Raw genomic sequence first — 20,848 nt, 5'->3', positions numbered from 1 at the left:
AAGTGTCTCCAACACTCTCAGATGAATAGCACATGATGGAAAGCTTTCAGAGAGGAGGAGGAGGAGCAGCACAGTTTTAGGAAAAATGGAAGGTGGACGACACGACAGGAAATATGGGAGGAAAAGGTTTAACTGAAAGGAGGAAAACTGAGGAAGAGAGACGACAAAAAAGTTGTGAAATTTCAAATGGAAATTAAAAAAAAAGGAAAATGGTTTTTAGAGCGGAGGAGAAGGAGAGACATCTGGAATATTTTGGGGAAGACAGATGTGGAGAGAGGGAAGGAAGGTTTAAAATGTGTGAAGCAGGTGAGGAAGAAGGGAGGAAAAGGATGGAAGAGAGGAAGCAAGGAAGGAAAGAAAAGTGGAAAAGAAGGAAGCATTTAGAGCAGAAAATGGAAGGAGGTCAGAAGGAAGAAGTTGGAGAGAACAGAAGGAGGCAGGCAGGTTAAGGAAGTAAAGGAGGAAGTGACATTAAAAGGAAGGAAAGGAAGGAAAAAGGAAAAGTAGGTTCAAGTTTTGGAAGAAGGAGAAAGTGAGGAAGCTCTGAAGGACAAAACAGTCGGAAAAGTTTTAGGAAGGCTGGAGAGAGGAAGGGGAGGGGGAGCAGAGGGGAGGAGGGATGAAGAGGAGGAGGAGGAGGGGGCATAAACAGTCTGTCCCTCCCCAGATGAGGATGATGAAGACGAAGAGAAGGCTGCCGAGCGCGCTCCACTGAAGTGCCCAAAGCGCCGAACCTTTCCGAGCCAAAGCAAACCAAACCGAGCCGAGCCGAGCCAGGCCTCCTCCCCCTCCTCCCCCCGCCTCCTCCACCTCACCCCTCCCTCTGTGTGGAGCGATGGAGCCGTAGCTCTCCTCAGTGCGGAGCCGAGCGGAGCGTGAGCAGCAGCGGACACCAGGCGGCTATGGAGCGGGCTGGAGTGTAGACCTGCAGCCGAGCGACGCGCCTCCTGTCCGGATTACTTCTTTCACTCTGCTGCCTTCAGTTAGACAGGGACTTTAGACCCCCCCTCCCCCCTCTCCCTCCCTACCCCCCCCCCCCACCCCGACCATCCAGGATGCAGAGGAAGGACTCGGGCACCTGTCCGGGATGCTGGACTCCGACGCTGCTGTCGTGCGTCCTGGCTCTGCACTTGATCCCGGCGGCCGTGCACGGTAAGAAACTGCCCTCAGCGGGGTATTTAACCGTGCACACCGTGCACACCGTGCAGCAGCAGCTGCAGCGGTGACTCCCGGAACCTCCAACCACCCCGGGCAGCAGAAAGCAGGTCAGTGAGCCTCGGATTGTGGGTGAGGAAGTCCCGATCAGCTGCTAATTTTATTTTAACGCATAAATTCCCAAATTCCGCTGCAGGAATTGTCAGGAATTCTCCCATCTGATCCGGATTGTCTCTCCCTAACAGCCTGAGTATCCACCGCAGGACAGAAAGCCCAAAATGAGGTCACAGTAAAGATTAGACAATAAATGAGTGTGTGGAAAAAATGGGGGGATTAAAGACGAGATATCAGGACTGATGGACGTTTTATTGGCGTGCAGAATGAAGACATGGATCCTTTATGGACTCTGTGACAGTGACAGTCCGGGTCCGGGTCCCTGGAGGCGGACTGGAGCTACACAAAGGCAGGATTAGGGGTTTGTGGGGGGGGGGGGGGGTAATTCATGAATTCATGATCCGAACGGACATTCTGATACAGACAGACAGTAAACACTGTTAGTGTCTTTGTGTCGGCAGGAGACAGACAAATCCAACTGACAGTAAAAATCATAAACATTTATTTAAAAAATATTTAATATACATCATTTATTTTTTTTTTAGTGTGGCAGGTTTTTAAAAGAGGAAAGAAAATGTCACCATCAAATAATCTGGATATTTTTCTGTAGCAGGTTGATTCAGTCTGCCATGTTTGATTATTATTATTATTATTATTATTATTATTATTATTATTATTATTATTATTATTATTATTATTATTAAGAAGGCAGCTGGAATATTTGGCTGCAGAAAGAAAGATGAGGGGCTGAATCTCCGTAAAAACTGTTCAGACTGATTATCAATTAATTTACACAACCAGCAAAAGCCATCTTTGGAGGAGAAGGTGGAGCTGACCTGCCCAGTGCTCTGTCCTGATTGGATGAATGGTCTGTCAGTCACCCAGTAGCCCCGCCCCCTAACCCCTTGGCTATTTTCTGCTCCAACCTGCTAAAAAAAAAAACATCATGTTGTGTTGAATACTGTAAACTAGAGACTGAGACCAGATCAGGGACATTTTCCCATAGACTTCAGTAAAGTCTGTGAAGGGATTATTATGGGATGTGAAAAGAAACGCAAATGAAGCTGAAGCAGACACACACACATTTTCCCGCTCTGCCAGTGAAGTGTGGAGGTGGAGGTGGCAGCTTCGCTCCACCTCCACCTCCTGGAACTGTCAGTCATCTGCTCTCCATGTTTTCCCCCAGTGGCCATTTCCAAACCTCCTCCTCCGTCACCTTCCTCTTCCTCCCCCTCCATCACCTTCCTCTTCCTCCTCCTCCTTCACCTTCCTCTTCCTCCCCCTCCATCACCTTCCTCTTCCTCCTCCTCCTCCTCCTCCTTCACCTTCCTCTTCCTCCTCCTCCATCACCTTCCTCTTCCTCTTCCTCCTCCTCCTCCATCACCTTCCTCTTCCTCTTCCTCCTCCTCCTCCATCACCTTCCTCTTCTTCCCCCTCCATCACCTTCCTCTTCCTCCTCCTCCTCCATCACCTTCCTCTTCCTCCCCCTCCATCACCTTCCTCTTCCTCCTCCTCCTCCTTCTGTGTGTTTAATACAGTCGATCCATGGCTGCCCCCCCCCCCCCCCCCCTCCCCCAGTAGGTTGGTGGTTCTCGTCCCGTCGACCTCCTGCCCCGTTGACACACATCTGACAGATTGTCCTTAATGTGCGGCGGGTTGGTGTTGGAGCCAAATCCTCCCTCCACCACGACTCCTCTTACTCCATCCTACCCCTCCCTCCGGTCAAAATCTATCTATATGTTTTGATTGTTGGCGGCGCGAACAATGGCTCTGCACCCGCTCTCCCCTCTTGCATCTTCCTCCTCCATCTCCGTCTCCATGGCAACCACACATAGCCCCGCCGGACGGCAGAGCAGTGTGTTCACATCGTGGCCGTGATGCCTCCATGCTTTGATCAAGGCTAAAATGGTTTTTTAGGCCAGTCTTGGTGGCTCAACGCCTGCTGCTGTGTGTGTCTGTGTGTGTCTGTGTGCGTCCAAAGCTGCTGGCTTTGGGTGTAGCAGCTCTAACGTGGAGATGATATCATCGTCTGCAGGGTTGTGCTCGTTATTTCAGAGTAACGTTTGGTTCAAACAGCGTCTGGAGAAGAAATAGAGCAAAACCTTTTAACACAACTTTAAAAGGTGAAAGTGGACAAAGGTCAAAGATGCCGGCAGCTTCTTGTGTTTTACTTTTGTCAATTAAATTTATAGTTTCAGAGAAATATCAGGTCCTTTTATCAGCGTCACATCACATCTTAAATTAATATTATAAAATGTGCATTTAGATTCATAATATATGGTGATTTTTAAAGGTTTATCATGTTTAGTATTCATTTGCATCCAAACAAATCAACATTTCTCCATTTTTTTTCTTGTTCATTGTAATCTTTATCTTATCTTCCAACAAAATAAAATAAATATGCTGGATGTATATTTAAGCACACATATAATCCACTGCATGTTTAAATTTTAGCGTCTGCTGCGTTTGGTGGACAAAGATGGCTGATGAGCGATACTGACAGTTTCCACTTTCCTGAATCAGTCAAACCAAACAAACGGTTCTTTCTGGTTTTTAGCAGTTTGGTGGCCTGAAGTAGTTTTCCTTCCTCTGCTCTTCCTGGAGAACGAGGATGAGCTCACCCAGATAATCCCGTTTGTTGACTCCTCCCACCTGGAACCGCCGGCGGGCTGACGTTAGCGTTTGTAGGGCGGCTGCGGCCTTGACCCTGCCAGCTGCTGCTCTCTGCATTACTGAGTTGTGTTTGTGTGCGTGTTGTTGGTCTGTGTTCACATTTTGACCCAAATCCACCCGATTTTAGAAAACAACTGTAAAATGGAAAGCATTTTTAGTGCTGCAGGTGAAAATTTAAGCAATAATTAAATTTGAGTTTGTGAGTTTGAAGCTCTTTTTTTAAAGCCAAAGCTGAATATTATTCTTTTCTTAAAATGAGCAATGAGCAATCTGTTGTGCGACCTGTTAATATAAAAAAACATCAAAATAAAAACACTGTTGTGATTTCTCTCCTGAATGCTGACGGCCTTCCACTTTTGGGGAACTCGCACAATGTGCAGGATTCAAACCACTAACCGCTGCTCCACTTTTCCAATTCCAGCAGCAGCAGATTGAGCCTACAAACCATCCGGACTGGGGAGCCTCCTCCCTGAAGGGTCAGTTCAGCTGACTCACAGGTGTGGTGGTTGTTGTGTATCGTCTCCATGTTGTTGGCGGTGGAGAGTCCAGAAGTTTGTGTTTCATGTTGTCAAACAACCCGACAAAGTTTGTGTCCGTGTGCTTTGTCCTTTCTGCTCAAAGACACAACAAGAAGGAGACAGTATGTGAGGTTTTTTTTTTAATCAGTGCTGAGTTGGCGTTGTTCTCAAACTCTGGATGCCCTTGAACAGTAATTTACATGTGTGAGTGTGTGTTCATGTAGGTGGTGCACGTGTGTGTGTGTGTGTGTTACAGAAAAAAGATGGAAGATGGAGACTGAATCTTGTGTGTGTCTCCTTGTTGTATTGTATGCTCCAGTGCTTCAGCTTTGTGATAGTGTGTTTGTTGGCGGGTGTTGCGTAGGTGTGAGTCTGTCTTGTGTGTCCTTGCTGGAGCGAGTCATCGGGTTCATGCTCGAGCTCTCCCTCTCCTCGCCGTCAGACTGAGCGTGCTCCTCGTTTCCTCCGCTGCAGACTGTCACATCAGCATTCAGTGCAACCGTCACACAGACACACACCTGTCATGTGTTCAGCAGGAAGACAGACAATTAGTGTGTTTATTTGATTTGTGCGATGCTGAAGTTGAAGCAAACGACAAAATGAAAAATAAACACATTGCACTTCAATTTACACAATTTATTCTCAGACACGAAAGTCTTCACAGTAAAACTACATTTATTATTCTAAATGCTTTGTAATTTTTCAGACATCGATTCATTCATCAGTGAGATGAAGTTAATTCTAATTACTAATAATCTGATATGACGTATTTTTACCACCTATCAGCAGAAAGTCAGTCTGAAATGAGAAGTCAAATATCTGATGCGGCTGTCGTTTCTCATACAGATGTGGAAAAGTGGGACGCAGACACGTGTGAGGTCAAATGTCCCGCTCTGATTGGTGGTTACAATTGGGGGCGGGGCCTGAGAGCAAATCAACCACATTATCGTATTGGAACAGTTTGGTCAATGTGGTTCAGCACCGGGGGGGGCGATGAAGAAGCTCAGGAAGAAATACGGGCTCATTATCGACCTCCTTATCTGTTTTATGAATTATTTACTATCTACTTGTTTATTAAGGACTCTTATGTCTTAAAAACTCAAAATATGAGTGTGTGTGTGTGTTCCAGTGTGCGTTTAATGTGCGCTGCAGCAACCCTAGTGATGGCCGTTTCCATGGCAACACATCCTCCCTCCATCCCACCACCTGTGGAGTCATAAGTGAACGGATTTATGTGATGTAAGAAGGAGAGGAGAAAAAGTCAGAGAAAGAGAGAATTATGGGAGGAGGAGACGAGGAGTGAACAATAAAGGGAACAAAAAAAAGGAAAATCAATGCCGAGGCTTTCAATTAGAGGCGAATGTGGACGTGAGCGTTTCCTCTTTATATCGATATTAATGAGCTGACTCGAGTTGAGTGAAGATAAAATAAGCCTCATGTCTAATTCATTAGAGTGAGCGCGTGAGTGTGGGAACGAGAAGAGAGAGAGAGGGTGTGTGTGTGTGTGTGTGTGTGTGTGTGGAGCTTCAGGTATTTTACTGAAATCAATGAGAACGACTTAAAGAGCTTCTCGCTCTGCAGCCTTCGTCCGTCGGCCATCTTTGTTCTCCCTCTTCCCAGACACACACTTTTTATTTTGTTTTCCCGACTAAGAAAGCGTTAAAGAATCTAAAACATTCAACGAGTCGGAGAGAAGGAAGCCTTTGGACCTTCGGACCGTCGATATTTTGTAGATTGGAAAAGTGACTGCTTATCTTAAACGTCCTTTCCTCGAATCTGTTCAGGGCTCAGACCGTCGTGGCGGTCCCGTTGAGCGTCAGCGTGGCTGAACTCATTCGGGGAAAACTGAAATCAATCTGTCGTCAGCAGAGCGATTCTTTGTTGTCGCACCATCTCCTTCCATGTGTGTTTGTGGTTGTGCGTTCTGCAGCTCCGCAGTGAAGACTGTGAGTTGTGGGTCACATGTTGTGTAATTAACGCCGTTAAAACATGTTTAGAGATTCGATCGATGGGGGTGAACGCGTCGTTCCTACGGGAGCCTGTCAGCTTTTGTTTGTCCCCCCAGTCCTTCCAGTCTGGGTCACCAAGCTGGCTGGCGGGCATCTACATGTCAGAGCCAATCAGCTTTCTCTTTAAAGTCTGTCACAGCCAATCAGACTCCTCGGTCTGTGGGTGCTTCAGTGGCTTCCCCTCTCCTAACTGATCTGGGTGAAACAAAAGGCGCCGCCCCCCCAAACAAACAGTCTGACACACAAACTCATGATGACCATCCACCCTGGAAGCCCCCCAGTTACCAGAGAAACCCTCCTTATGTAATCCTGTCTCATTATCTCATCTCATTTAAGAGCGAAACAAACTGAGACTTCTTTATTCTCTCTGTTTGGTCTCACTTCTTCTGTTGTGGCTCCAGAGTCTGAAGCGCCGACCCAAACTTGTCCTGACCCGACTCCGAACCCCCCCCCGGGTCCACGTCTGGTTTCAGAGTTTCTGTTGCAGCTCGTCCTCGCTGCTGATTCACCGTTTAGACCAAATCCGACCTCCTTTTGCACGAGACGTCTGAGGAGACAAAGCTGTCGTGGAGCTGATCCCAAACCGGCTGTCTGTCAGGAGGTTCTTCCTCGTTAGTCCAATTAGACTGACGAGGCAGTGAAAGCAGACATCTCTACTTAATTGGCTGTCAGTCCAGAGACGCACAGTGAGGACTGACACCGCTGAGGCTCCTGAGAGCACGTGTTGACACATGAGACCTCCCTCCATCCAGGAAAACTCATTAGCTCATATTAAGGGATTCCAAGTTTTCCCAGGGCCAGATGGGAAATGTAGTCGTTCCATCGAGTCCCCTTCGTGTTGGACACAACAGGAAAACTCCAACGGAAGGATCCAAATCAGAAGGCCAGAACAGCGTCCTGATGTCCTGAGGAGTTGGTTATGTTCACCTAAATGCAGCTCTCAGCTGGACAAAGTGTCACTTGATGAGCGATTGTGTGCGTGTGTGTGTTGTTGACAAAGATAACACAAAAGTGAGCATGATTGCTTGTGTGCGCCCAAAAGAGCAAGAAGGACGTTTGTGGTCTGAAATCCGAAATGAACTTCAAACATTTAGCGTGAAAGATGTTTTTGTGCGGTCACAGTGAAGCCTGTGTGTTTTTTGTTGTGTTATCCCGGGTGTTGTGTTGCCGTGTTAAACAGTGGTGGATTGTGGGCATGCTGGAAGGATTATCCCCAGAATGACCCCGGCTTCAAAGGCGCCAGAACACCAAACCTCAAATGTCAGACGGTTTGTTGATTCCTGCGCAGACAGATGTTGTGACGTCCTGCTCGCGTGTTCACAACTGTACAAGCGGCGATGCTCTTCGTGGAGGGATTGTGGGGAGCAACACTGTCGTTGTCGTGGCGGGCCGGTTCTTCCCCTGCAGACTTCTTGTTTATCTCAGTCCACAGAGCTGGATCTGGACTCTCTGGGCTGCTTCTGTTCCTGAAGCAGTTTCCAACATTCAAACAGAAATCCATCAGTGTCAGTCTGACAGTTTCCAGGTTCACATCTGAACACACCAAGCTTTACAGTCCATTAAAGTCCTGTGAGCTAATTAACTCCTGCAAAAATATCTCCAGTTTGAAAATACGTCTTGTATTCCTGGAAACGTTGTGGGTCATTTTCCAGGACTACTTGGAAAAAAAAGCATTTTTTCTAATAAGATTAAAAGCCAACTAGTTAATTATTTAAGTAGAATTAAAGCAGGTCTGGTGATTAGCTTGTGACTCGGTGCTGTCCTAAATTGTCCCCCTCTTTTTGTTTCTCTTTGAGATGTCACGTCATGCTGGAGCCATAAAACCTAAAAAATAAACCACCGCTCGTGTTAGTGGAGCTCCACAGAGACATTCACAGATTAAAAATCCAGAAGGTCGAGACCAGAGCAACAACAACACACACACAGAAATATTAAAGAACAAAGCTAACTTTGATGAACTCGATAGAAGGAGAATCTGTGAGTGTCATTTCTATTTCTATGGAGTTCAAACATCTACCAGACCTTTAAAACTCTGAATGTCTTGCTCATTGGAATTGAAGGCGTCATCCCGACTCAGCTCAGCTCGTACGGCTGCGTTCTGAATATGTTGATGTGTGACTCAGATGTGTGATCTTCAGCTTTCTCACAATCGCTGATGTCTTTTCTTGCCCCCCCCATGAACCTCACAGGGCTCCCCAAAGTCCCCAGATCCCCCAACTCTTCTCCAATCACATAATCCCTAATCCCAGGTCCTCGCCATCCAAGTACATTAGTGAATTATTCCTGTAATCCCATGTGTGTGTGTGTGTGTGTGTGTGTGTCAGACTAAGTGATCGAACGGAGAACAAGCAGACGACCAATCACGTCTGGTCTGTACTCAGTCCGTCCCATTGTGTAGAAGGACTTCAGGTTGTGATGTCACTGTGTGTGTCTTTGTTTGGTGTGAAGACACAAACAGCAGCTGATGTTAGCTGATTTCTTGGCAGATATTCCAGCTCGGTGTTTCGTAGCTGCGGCTGATTTGTAAAGGTCGCCGGACTTCTTTGTGTTTCCTCCTTTTTGTCGACTTTGTCTGAAACGTTCCGTTCTTCTTGGCTGACGGAGCAGATTCAGGTTTTGCAGTTAGCCGTAGCTGCTGATGCTGTGAAGGCAGATGTTTCCAGCTGTTTCCGTCCCTGATGAAGCCCTGAGCTGCAGTAACGGGCCCACTGAAGGCCGATCGATAGAATCCGTGCTGCTTTTAGACCGTTTAGTCGCATTTTCACCTCATTACGTCTGCTCCTGTTTACTGACTGCTCTGCCCTGAAATGTTTGTCTGGGTTTTTATTTTTTTTGGCTTCATTCATTCAGCGGTGGAGTGAATCAGCGCTCAGAGGGAATCTATATGATCATTAACCATCAGAGTGTAAAATTCACACACAATGTTAATTCAGTAATGAGTGAGTCCATTTCAGCAAACTGACCAAAACAGTGCGAGACTGTCACTGCTACACACACACACACACACACACACGGGGTGCTGATGGTCATATCTCAGTTTTGTATTTATCACCATATATTTTGGACCATTTTATTTGAGTGTCGTCTCTTTTTTAAATTCACACAAACAGCTTCTTGTCTAATCTGCAGTACTGAAGTTGTATGACTGAATAAATTCTGAGCTAATTCAACCAAAACTTACCAAAATTGAATTTGAGTTTGTTTTGATTGTTTGGATTTATCCAAAATGAGGAGGTGTGTGTGTGTGTGTCTGTCCTGCAGGTTTGTTGTTTACGCTTCATCACACCCTGTTTTTGTGTGTTTACAGGAAATGTTGTTGGGACCAACATCACGGTGCCAGACACCTCGGTCAACCTCACCTCCGCTCTCAGCGAGGAGGAAGGACCTGCCAAGGTCAATGAGGTCATCGGGATGAGCAGCTCAGCCACTCCCGACACAGCCAGCTCTGTGACCCTGAGGGCGGGCCGTGTCGCCCGCGGCGGCGGCGACCAGGAGGAGCAGAGCAGCGGCATGTTTGGTGAATCATTGGTTCCGGCGGTGGAGGAAGTAGGCGTGGCTGCTCCGCCACAGCTCAGCCCCGATTCGGCCGAGACGGAGGACCTGCTGCTCAGCAACCCGCGTAAGGTGGACATCGTGGGAGGTGAGGATGAGGAGACCGAGGACGAAGAGCATCTGCCGCACACCGACCCGCCATGGATCCACGCCAAGGACACAGCCATGTTTGATCTGGACCACCTTTTCACCACCACTGCCCCGCCCCCAGCCAACCCTTCTAACCCCGACGTCCTTCATGTGGACTTCTTTGACCCCTCCTCTCGTGGGCGCAACCTCGACCTGGCCCCGCCCTCTCCTTCCTCACTGGCCCACGAGCTGCAGGGTGGTGACCCGACCTCCTGGGCGATGCCGGACAACTACGACTACCTCACGCCCTACGAGGACGGCGTGTCCCCCACACCTGACGAGTACACCTACAGCACCACAACCGACGCCTACGAGAGCGACGAAGACCTCCGCTTGTCTGTCGGGTCCCGCCCCAAGCCCAGGATCCCAGGGGCGTCACTTCCTGGTGTTGGAGCACCGGCGCCAAACAACCCTGTGGCGGCTCCTCCTGCTGCGGTGCCGGTGGACGGCTCGGACGGGCTGGGCGGGTGCCGCGTGGGCTACCAGATGGTGAATGGAAGCTGCCGTTCGCCCTGCGACGCGGTGCCCAACTACTGCTTCAACGGCGGGCAGTGCTACCTGCTGGAGGGAATAGGCGTCTTCTGCAGGTACGGCACCGCACGAACACAAACGCACAATCAGGACTTATGAAGGCCAACTCCAGAGTTTGCTTCATCATTCTCACATATTTCTCAGGTCATTTCCATCCATCGTATCCTTGACAACTGATTCAGCAGCCTGTTCAGCTGGAGCTCACTGATGTCAATTGACCAGTCAGGCCTGCAGAGCCCCTTCAGAAAAACAGAACTGCTCTTTTCATTCAGTCATAATTAGTTTTGCAGCTTTTGGTGAATCTAAACTTTGAAGTCGCGGTTGATCTCGGGTCCTAATCCTCAGGAGGTAATGACGGTTCGTACCATAGTGGTGGAACAAGCTGCCTGATCCGATGATGGACAGGATCGGTGGGCGGCTTCAGCTGAGACCAGGGTGGAGAAAACCTTCCATTCATGTGGAAAAGCTCAGTGCCAGTAGAAACCAGGAGACCTTTATGAGACCCCTTGTGAGAGCTGGAGTCACAGACACACCATGATTTGAGCTAATGCAGGAACACGCTGACAAACTGCAGATATTTTCATTTCTACTTATGAACACGAGTCCGGCCCATTCCGATACCGCTGAGCTCTCTGCACTAATGACTTCGGCCGGTGCTGAATCTGGCTGCAGGTCAAAGGTTGAACAGATTAAAAAGATAAGAGGTATAAAATGTGGAGTGAGCCAAAGAGCCGTTTCAGATCAGAGTCCTTTACGTCTGAAAGTTGACAAACGCTGCACATTTGTGGATTAAAGCGTCCTGATCTGCGAAGAACGGTGTTGGGTTCAGGATTAGCGCTGCTGCAGATGTGAAGGGGCCAGACTCCTTGGATTTAACCGGTGAACGTCCCGATGTCCCTGAACTGCATCACTTCATGCAGTAAAAAGCTTGAATCTCATTTCTCTGTCTACATACTGTGAACGCCTCAGACTGACGAGATGTAAGGTCAGCTGGTTTCGTGTGCGACGCTGAGATGATGCATGCATCTCCTCATATTCATCAAACCAACGGGCCGACCAATCAGTGAGGAGAGCGCACAGCTGCACACTCCAACATGCAGATTTATGTGCAGCGGTCAGTGAATATTACAGAATGACAAGAGATCAAGAAAAACAGTCTGCATGTCACATAATTTACCTCCTTCAAAAAACAAGTGAGTGAGCAGGAAGCAGAATAAATCCAGCCGGCTTTAGAGACGTGGAGCAGATTTAGTCAGTCAGCAGATCGTCGAAGCTCCTGGGAGGCTGCAGAGAAACTGGCTGGGCGAAGGCCCAATATGGGTCAGTGGAGCGCCGGCACGGATCAGAAGCAACATGTTCCCCCCTCTGTGTGTGTGTGTGTGTGTGTGTGTGTGTGTGTGTAATGTAAATGGAAAACAATGGCACGAACAGGAATATGCTAACATTGCTAATTTCGTATGAATTGCTTTCATACATGTAGACCGTCTCCGGTTCTGAGGCTGGAATGTGGTGAGACTGTTGTTTGGTTGTTGGGTTGAATGATGGGAAATGTAGGCATGAGAGCCAGAAGGTCTCATCACAGCCGCCGCTGTTGCTGCTGCTGTGTCACGTCTTTTTCTTGCAACTTTGTGGAAGATGAGCTGGAGCTTGAGTTTCACTCCGAGGGAACAGAAGAGAGACGAGTTGACTGAAGCGATCGCACCAAAACAACAGGAGGAAAAAAAACAAAACACAATCTGGGAGTTTTCTGTCATCAGTTGGAAAACACGTGTACGTCTGAAATGATTCTGAGGGACTTCAGCGCTCCGCTGCAATGCAATGTCCTTTTCTGAAGCTGACATCGTAAACTGTTCCCGTTGGAGCTGCAGGACTGAGGACCATATTCGGAGAAAGAGAGGAGCATAAAGGAGGGAGGGAATGAGGGACACACAAAGGCAACGCAGTGTTTACATTCCAGCTGTTTACAAGAAAAGAAAAGAGAGGAGGACAAAAAATAAAATAAAATAAAATAAATACACATAAAAATAAAAAGGTGGGAAATTAAAAAGCTAAGAAGAGAAAAGAAATCCAACAACTGTCGGCAAGGAATGAAGGAGAAGAAGAGCAGAGCACGAGAATGAGTCAGAACTTCATCGCTGCTGCCAGGATGGAAACGACTCGGGCGAGCCAGGTCGAATTTATGGGTGTGTGTGTGTGTGTGTGTGTGTGTGTGTGTGTGTGTGTGTGTCCTCCAGCTTGATATAATTAAGTGAGGCTTTGAGAACCAACAACAGTTTGTATCCACTTTAGATTTCATGATCACATCATGGAAACACACTCGAAAACACACAAAAGCAGAACCTCCTACTCACTCACACTCACACACACACACACACACACACACACACACACATTAAAGATCACTTTTAAGTCAAAGATCGTGGGGTCGTGGAATCAGGCCAGAGGTCCAACACGCTGGAGATTTACGACAGCCACGACAAAAGACACACATTCAAACGCACACAAAAACGCCCACTCCTTTGTTGTGGCCTGATGTACTCAGTCGATGACTCCACACACACACACACACACACACATTTTTTTTGGCAGGAGTTGTCGTCCTGCAGAATAACACAGTTTTGACCGTTCACAGCACATTAACAGAAAATCATCAGCATGCACACACACACATGCACACAATGTAAGAGGCCTTAGGGATTTTTACGGATCCTCATGTGGGCTGACTGGACCTCCTGGATCAGAGAGACCCCTGTGCTTTTATTCTGAAAGAACAGCAGAGAAGAAATAATCAGAGCCAGAAGGATTTTTTCTGAGCTGACCGGAGATGTTTACAGCGTCACCATCTGAATGTTCCTGAACATAAACTCTGGACTCCGGATGCAGATTCCAGGTTCCATCATCTGGACCAGTTATTGGTGCAGAATCAGGAGCGAGGGGGGCGGGGCCAATCCCAGATGAGGCCTACCTGCATTCAGATGTATAAAAACAGACAGCTCGATCAAATACAGCTGATTTCCTGCTTTATTTTCCTTCAATCTGAACAAAAACACATTTTAGGGCTGAAAGCAAAAGTTCTAAAAGATGTCAGAATCAGATTTGATTGGAAAAAAAAATCAAAAATCAGGAGCTCAGTTCATCCGTTAACTCTGGTTATCCTCATTTTTGGACTCTTCACTGAATGAAATCCATTTTCTTTTTATATGTGACAGAAATGAACTGCAGTTACAGACAGAAACAATGTAGTTCCATATCATTTCAGGCACTCCAGCCGACAGTAAAACAATAAAAAGATAGCGTCATCTCACACGGGCTCAATAATTCTGTCAACCTGCTGCGCTTTAGCAGTGGAGGGAGGATCCGTTTCTCTGGATCCAGTTCTGTGACAGTCCGTGCGTCGGCCATCTTTCTTTTCTGCTGAACTGTGAGGCGCTTTCATCCCAGCGGCGGCTCATGGTTGTGGTAACTGCGGCCACTGGGCAACATCTGCGTGCCCGTAATTGGTTTAGCAGTTTATGGTGTTGTGCGTTTTCTCTCTCTGGGGACGTATTTAAATAGCTTTTAGTCACACAGATTCATGCTGGATGAATCATTCGCAGCGTTAAGCAGCTCCTCTCGGTACGTGATGGTCGATGTGAAGGCTGATCTCTGAAACAAAAACTTCCTCAGGTCACAGAATGTGGCTTGGATTGGTCAGATTCTGCCGAAGCCAAACAGAGAGAACAGATTGTGCCCCCCCCCCCGGCAGTTTTAAAATCAAGGGATTTACCATTTTACTGATTGAACGGAGCAGCATTGCTAATAAGGTTCTAATGGCTCCATCCACATAATGGAGGATGTTTTATTTAAGCTGGTTTGTTGGGGGTCAGCTGCAGAGGACTGGATGTCTCGGGGATAGCCGACGAGACCCAACACAAGGAGAAGTGTTTAGGTTTACGTCATTTATCCGTTTGATTGTTTTCCTCGAAGCTCCTGTCTGTTTATTTTTCCACAGCGAGGTTAAATGGACCGTCAGCAGCAGCCCCGAAACGTTTACAGCATTAACTTTAACAGGAAACGTACCAAATGCTGTGGATAACAGTGGATGTAGACTTTTTTATTGAAGTCTGTGGGAAAATGTCCCTCCTCCTCCCTGATTTATGCTCTCAGTCTGAAAAACAACATGAAGTTCATTTTTTAGATGATGCTGGATTAGAGGGGTGTGGCTACTCTGTGATTGACGGAGTGCACGGAGTCCAGAGAAGCTCGACCTTTCTCCAAGTGTGGCTTCTTCTGGTTCCAACAAACCAAGATGGCCGACTCACAAACCAGCAGGTGATGTGAGGGAGGGTTGACTCACGAGTGGACCAGCTTTTCTGACTCTTTAACACCGCCAAAGACGCCAGACTGCTGTCCCGGTTTGAAACCACAGCGAGGCCCGGCAGAATTTAAAATTTGGATCCTTTTGAAGCCCTGATGAGCAGATCAGCCACAGAGGGCACAGTGTTCCTGTTCTCTTCTGATTTAATGAGACTTAATGAGCTCACACTATCTGCTGCTTCACAAATGGAAGTAAAAAAAAAAGGAGAAGCAGCTTTGGGAGAACCAAACACAAAAACATAATTCATATCTAATCAGGAAATAAATCCAGGCTGCCCGCGAAGTCACACCGCGTTCTCATGTGAAGCGAGTCAGCCATGTTTTTCTTGTTAAAACAAAAGGACTGTAAACTTTTATCCTCTGTCCTCCTTTGTTAGAGTTCCCATAAAGCCGTTTGATCAGATAAGCTGAAGCTCTATGTCCTCCTCCTCCTCATCCAGTTTTTAAATCCTGCCTTCAGTGTCAACTTCTACTTCTCCTCTCCTCCCAAAAAGCCCCGAGAGACGAAGAGCAGAGAGAAAGAAGTTGTCTTTTTCTTGTCTTGTCCTCCGCCGGCCTCGCCGCCTCATCAGAGCCACGTCTCTGCTGCTGCATAAAAAATAAACTCCGCTTCAAGGAGGAAATGTTCAAAAATAGCTCCTTTTAATGCAAATTTATACAAAGCTATACTAAAATATGCAGCACGCAGCCGGCCTGCCCTCTGCTGTCACTCCGGATCCGGCTCATTTCGAGTCCGGCCTTCTGTTTTCCAAAGACCTTGTTGCTCCTCTCGGCCTGTTCTCCGTCCAGATGGCAAAAGACGAGTTACAAGGAGACGTGATCACACAGGATCGCCTCACTTTGACATGACTTCCCTCTAAAACGACGATTTGGGTGGAAAAAACCCAGAACTTTTAAATCGTATTTTATTTGTCAGCGACGATGAATATGAATAAAACGTTGGCCCGAAGGCTCGACTATCTGAGCTCTCTGGTTGGGTTTAAGTCGGCAACATACAATCAAGAAACAAATTTAAAAGAGTGCCAGACATGTGAGTGAAATAAGCAGCACAGCAGACATAAAGAATCAGATCTGATGCCGTTAAATCATTTTGAATGTTTTTCATCTTCAACAGAAAGAATCAAAGCTGAAAAACACGAATTCATTTTGTCCCACATTTTGATGCAGACTGAACATTTATTAGACATTTAAAGAGGAAACGGCAGGGAGAAGGTAGATCCGACCCCAGTCTGTCAGTCACACAGTAGCCCCGCCCCCTAGCCCCTCTCCTCTAAATGAAACTCATCAGGGAAGAGGAGGGACATTTTCCCATAGACTCCAACACAGTCTGACTTCTTTGTTACATCCAGTTGCTCTCTGATGGTCAGTGGATTGAGCGACTCCCCTGACCCGTCTGCCATTAAACTGGACCTCCCCCTTCTTCACCCTCCATTACTCCTCATCTGAACCACCATGGGGTCCGATTAAAGGACAGATTGAATTAAAGCCGTCTCTCTCTCCCTCTCTCGCCCCAGCGGGCCGCTCTAATCAGGTAAATATTGAGAGGATTTGTCGGGTCATCGTTTTGTGGCCTCCCTGGTGCTGATTGTTCCCGCTGAGCCACCAGGACGGAGATAATGACGAGTCAGGGAGTTAAAAACTGTCTCTGAGTCCGTCCCAACTTTATTTGAAAACACTTTTTCAGCACTTTTACTTGCAGCTATTTTCTACGAACGTATGTGTTTCTGCTTTTATTGGTCTGACACAGTGAAGTCGAAGGCGTTCTCGGGCAGCAGAGAGTCCGTCAGCTTTGTTTGAATTTGATATTCAGTCAAAGTAAACTGCAGTGTGTTCATGAAATGGAATGAAAATGGCGTTCGGTGTGACCGTGTGGTTTCTGGCTGAAGCTTCGTTCATGGTGTCCAGATGAATGACCAAATGGCTGCAGATTCAGCTCCAGTTTTCAGATCGGGCTCTTCGTCTTGTTGACAGCAGTGCAGCTCCACAGCGGAGAGCTTTCAGGTAGATTCGCAGCAGGTGAGACTCGTCAGCTCCGGTTTGGGCTTTTCTTCTACGTCCTTTTGCTGAATCCAGCTCGGACTGCTGACGGCCCTGAAAACAGAGACGCCATGCAGCCGGAGGAGGAAGGGAAGATGGAGACTTTCAGGAAGAGAGAAGCAGCAGGAGTGAGGGAAGAAAGGAGATGGCGGCTGTGTCCCCGTGGACGGCACCGTGTGATGGAATGGCATCTGCTGCGCTCTGCTGCTCAGCTGGGTTGCCATGACGACCAGCGCATCCTTCATTGCATCTCTTCCCTTCACATCCCTCCCCCATCCTCGTCCCTCCGTCGGACCCAGACTTACATAAACCTCTTTGTAGGAACACAGAGACGCTCGGAGGTTGAGAGTGTCTCCTGAGAAAATGTCATATTAGGTTACATCACTCTCTCTCTCTCTCACTCACACACACACACACACACACACACACACACACACACATAATGCCTGATGGCTTGTTGCCAGCGTTTCCCTTCAGCTGGCAAAATAAAAGCGTCAAAGGTTCAGGAAGAATTCAGGAAGTTGGACGGTGAAAGGCTCCTGTGTGGCCTGGAGGAGCGACACCGCCATTCACTGAGCGCTTCTCCATCTGTGTGTGTGTGCGTGTGTGTGTGTGTGTGTGTGTGTGTGTGTGTGTGTGCGGAACATCTGCTCAGCTGCACATCTGTATTTACTGAAAGAGTTATTTCATTCCTGTCTTCTTCCAGGATGTGCTTCATGACCAAACTAAAAATGGCCAAAGAGGGGCGGACCTTGCGCAGCACTTTAGTTAATGGCGTTCTGTCGCTCAGAGTGGCCACGCCCTCCAATCCTCCAGGCTCCTCCCCCAGGCCGAAGGCAGATTCTAATCAGAATGAATCATTTCTGTATCATCAGATGGGATTGGCTCCGCCTCCCCACGACTGAACCTCCTGCGGGTCATTTCATTTATCATGATCAGTGAAAGCCTTTAATTTAATCCAAACAGCTTCTAAATCTGAACTCAATCTTTCATGGACACCTCGAGAACGTTGGCTCGTCCTGCGTCGCTCGGCAACGCCGTGGACTCGTGGAGTGAAATGGATTTTCCGTTTTGCTCAAACAGTCTGTAGACGAGGCCATCTGCCAAACCAGAGGACTCTGTGTGTGATCACAATGTACATCCACACATGGATGAAGAGTGTGTGTGTGTGTGTGTGTGTGTGTGTGTGTCACTCCAGGCTTTTTCTTCCACTCTCTATTTTCAGACAGATTTATGAAACGCAGCACGTTCTGAAACATTCAAACATTTTTTAATCAGCTTCACAAAGAGAGAAGAATCCTGAACAGACCAAAACGTCAAGATGAGAGTTAAACAATGAGGTTGGTGAAATGTCTGGTCCGATCCGGTCCGGTCTGGTCTGCTCTGTTTTGGTCTGGTCCAGTCTGGTCTGGTCTGGTCCAGTCCTGTCCAATCTGGTCTGCTCTGTTTTGCTCTGGTCCAGTCTGGTCTGGTCTGGTCCAGTCCTGTCCAATCTGGTCTGGTCTGGTCCGCTCTGGTCCCGTCCAGTCCGGTCTGTTTTGGTCTGGTCCGGTCTGGTCTGGTCCGCTCTGTTCCAGTCTGGTCCGCTCTGGTCCAGTCCAGTCTGGTCCGGTCCAGTCTGTTTTTTGTCTGCTCCGCTCTGGTCTGGTCCAGTCCGGTCTGGTCTGGTCTGCTCTGGTCCAGTCCGGTCCAGTCTGGTCTGGTCTGTTTTGGTCTGCTCCACTCTGGTCCAGTCCAGTCCTGTCCAGTCTGGTCCGGTCCAGTCTGGTCTGGTCTGTTTTGGTCTGCTCCGCTCTGGTCTGGTCCGCTCTGGTCCAGTCCAGTCTGTTTTGGTCTGCTCCGCTCTGGTCTGGTCCGCTCTGGTCTGGTCCGCTCTGGTCCAGTCCAGTCTGGTCCAGTCCAGTCTGGTCCAGTCCAGTCTGTTTTGGTCTGCTCCGCTCCGCTCTGGTCCAGTCCAGTCTGGTCCAGTCCAGTCAGGTCCGGTCCAGTCTGTTTTGGTCTGCTCCGCTCTGGTCCGGTCTGGTCTGGACCGCTCTGGTCCAGTCCAGTCTGGTCCGGTCCAGTCTGTTTTGGTCTGGTCCGCTCTGGTCCAGTCCAGTCTGGTCCAGTCCAGTCAGGTCCGGTCCAGTCTGTTTTGGTCTGCTCCGCTCTGGTCCGGTCTGGTCTGGACCGCTCTGGTCCAGTCCAGTCTGGTCCGGTCCAGTCTGTTTTGGTCTGCTCCGCTCTGGTCCGGTCTGGTCTGGACCGCTCTGGTCCAGTCCAGTCTGGTCCGGTCCAGTCTGTTTTGGTCTGGTCCGCTCTGGTCCAGTCCAGTCTGGTCCAGTCCAGTCAGGTCCGGTCCAGTCTGTTTTGGTCTGCTCCGCTCTGGTCCGGTCTGGTCTGGTCCGCTCTGGTCCAGTCCAGTCTGGTCCAGTCCAGTCAGGTCCGGTCCAGTCTGTTTTGGTCTGCTCCGCTCTGGTCCGGTCCGGTCCGGTCTGGTCTGTGCCACACTTGGCCCTGGCACTCTGTCACATCTCCTTCTGTCGACCTCACTGACTGACTGACTCACGCTGACGTCTCTTCTTCTCCTCTCAGATGTAACGTCCAGGACTACATCTGGCACAAAGGCTCTCGCTGTGAGTCGGTGGTGACGGAGTTCCAGGTGATGTGTCTGGCCGTGGGCGCCTCGGCTCTGGTGGTCCTGCTGCTCTTCATGATCGTCGTCTGCTTTGCCAAGAAGCTGCACGTGCTCAAGACGGAGAACAAGAAGCTGCGTAAACGCAGGTGAGGCTGAGCCGAGCGACGGCAGCTGGAGAAGAAACACGTGAAAATATTTGCAGCTGTTATTCGTCGAAGTTCATTAAAACTAAAGTTCATTCCAAAACTCATCTCTTCGTAACGTTTCCTCCTCTCGTCCTGAAGCGATCGCGTGGCCTCGTCTTTATCTTCACTCTGCAGCTGACTTTGCTGTTCGTCATCGGTGGTATTTTCTTTGAAAGCGTTCTGCTTCCTGTTTGGTCAGCCGCCTCAGCGTGGATGCAGATTGACAGATTGGATGGAGGCTGTGTGTCATTTTGAAATTAAGATGCAGCAGCGTGAGATTTCCCTTCAGCGCGACCTGCAGCCTCCGTCCTCGTCAGGGAATCTGGATTAATTTGAAGTTTAAGCCTGAAATCAATCAAACTAACCTGAAAATTTGAGTTTTTAATGCCTTGCTCTAAGGTGTCCTGGAGCAGCAGCATTATCATCAGGCCCAGGTCAGGCGGTTCGTCAGCCGTCTCCTGTGGCTGTGTTTAGAGTGAAGCTGAGAGAAGGACAGAGACAGACAGGTCGATGGAGAGAGAGACAGCAGACGAGAGGAGGAAGAAGTCAAACCTGCAGCCGACAGAATGAACAGCTTTAAGTCCGCGTCAGAAATATCTGGAAATAAGAAACGAGTCAGACAGAAAACAGCCCTGAAGGTTCAGAGTGCTTAAATGTGCTCAATTCATCCACTTCAGCAGGAATATGTATTACCAATAGATACTTATCAGGTTTGATTGAAGTCTATTGGAAATCAGCTGGCAGAAAACCAGAACGACAAAACGGGATAAAGAGCTCACAGCGCCAATTATCTGCTTTTTACAGCCACGCCTTCTGAAATGAAGACAAAATGAAACCTGGAGTGTTTTAGCACGTTCTGCTGCCGGCTGTCTTCTCTTTGACTTTTCCTGGATGCAACACGCTTTTAGTTGGTGGAGGAGAACAAAGCAAAGCTAAAACTAAAAGGAGTGTGCGATTCACTGTGCCAACGTA

At 48.3% G+C, this 20,848-nt stretch overlaps 1 protein-coding gene across 3 annotated transcripts in view; it reads left to right on the top strand.

Annotated features, from left to right (window-relative positions):
- The first annotated feature begins 744 nt into the window (after positions 1-744).
- cspg5a (chondroitin sulfate proteoglycan 5a) overlaps positions 745-20,848 on the top strand; it is a 28,812-nt gene continuing 8,708 nt past the window's right edge. For all 3 annotated transcript variants that reach the window (XM_029504795.1, XM_029504794.1, XM_029504793.1), the window contains exons 1-3: positions 745-1,152; positions 9,777-10,737; positions 19,649-19,837. In XM_029504795.1, coding sequence (XP_029360655.1) covers positions 1,056-1,152; positions 9,777-10,737; positions 19,649-19,837 — 1,247 coding nt within the window. In that variant the 5' untranslated portion in view covers positions 745-1,055. The remainder of the gene's footprint in view (positions 1,153-9,776; positions 10,738-19,648; positions 19,838-20,848) is intronic.

This window comes from Echeneis naucrates, chromosome 6 (assembly GCF_900963305.1).
Source record: "Echeneis naucrates chromosome 6, fEcheNa1.1, whole genome shotgun sequence".
Taxonomy (NCBI): domain Eukaryota; kingdom Metazoa; phylum Chordata; class Actinopteri; order Carangiformes; family Echeneidae; genus Echeneis; species Echeneis naucrates.
Note: the sequence above shows the minus strand (reverse complement) of the source record. Positions and strands in the feature narration are given on the sequence as shown.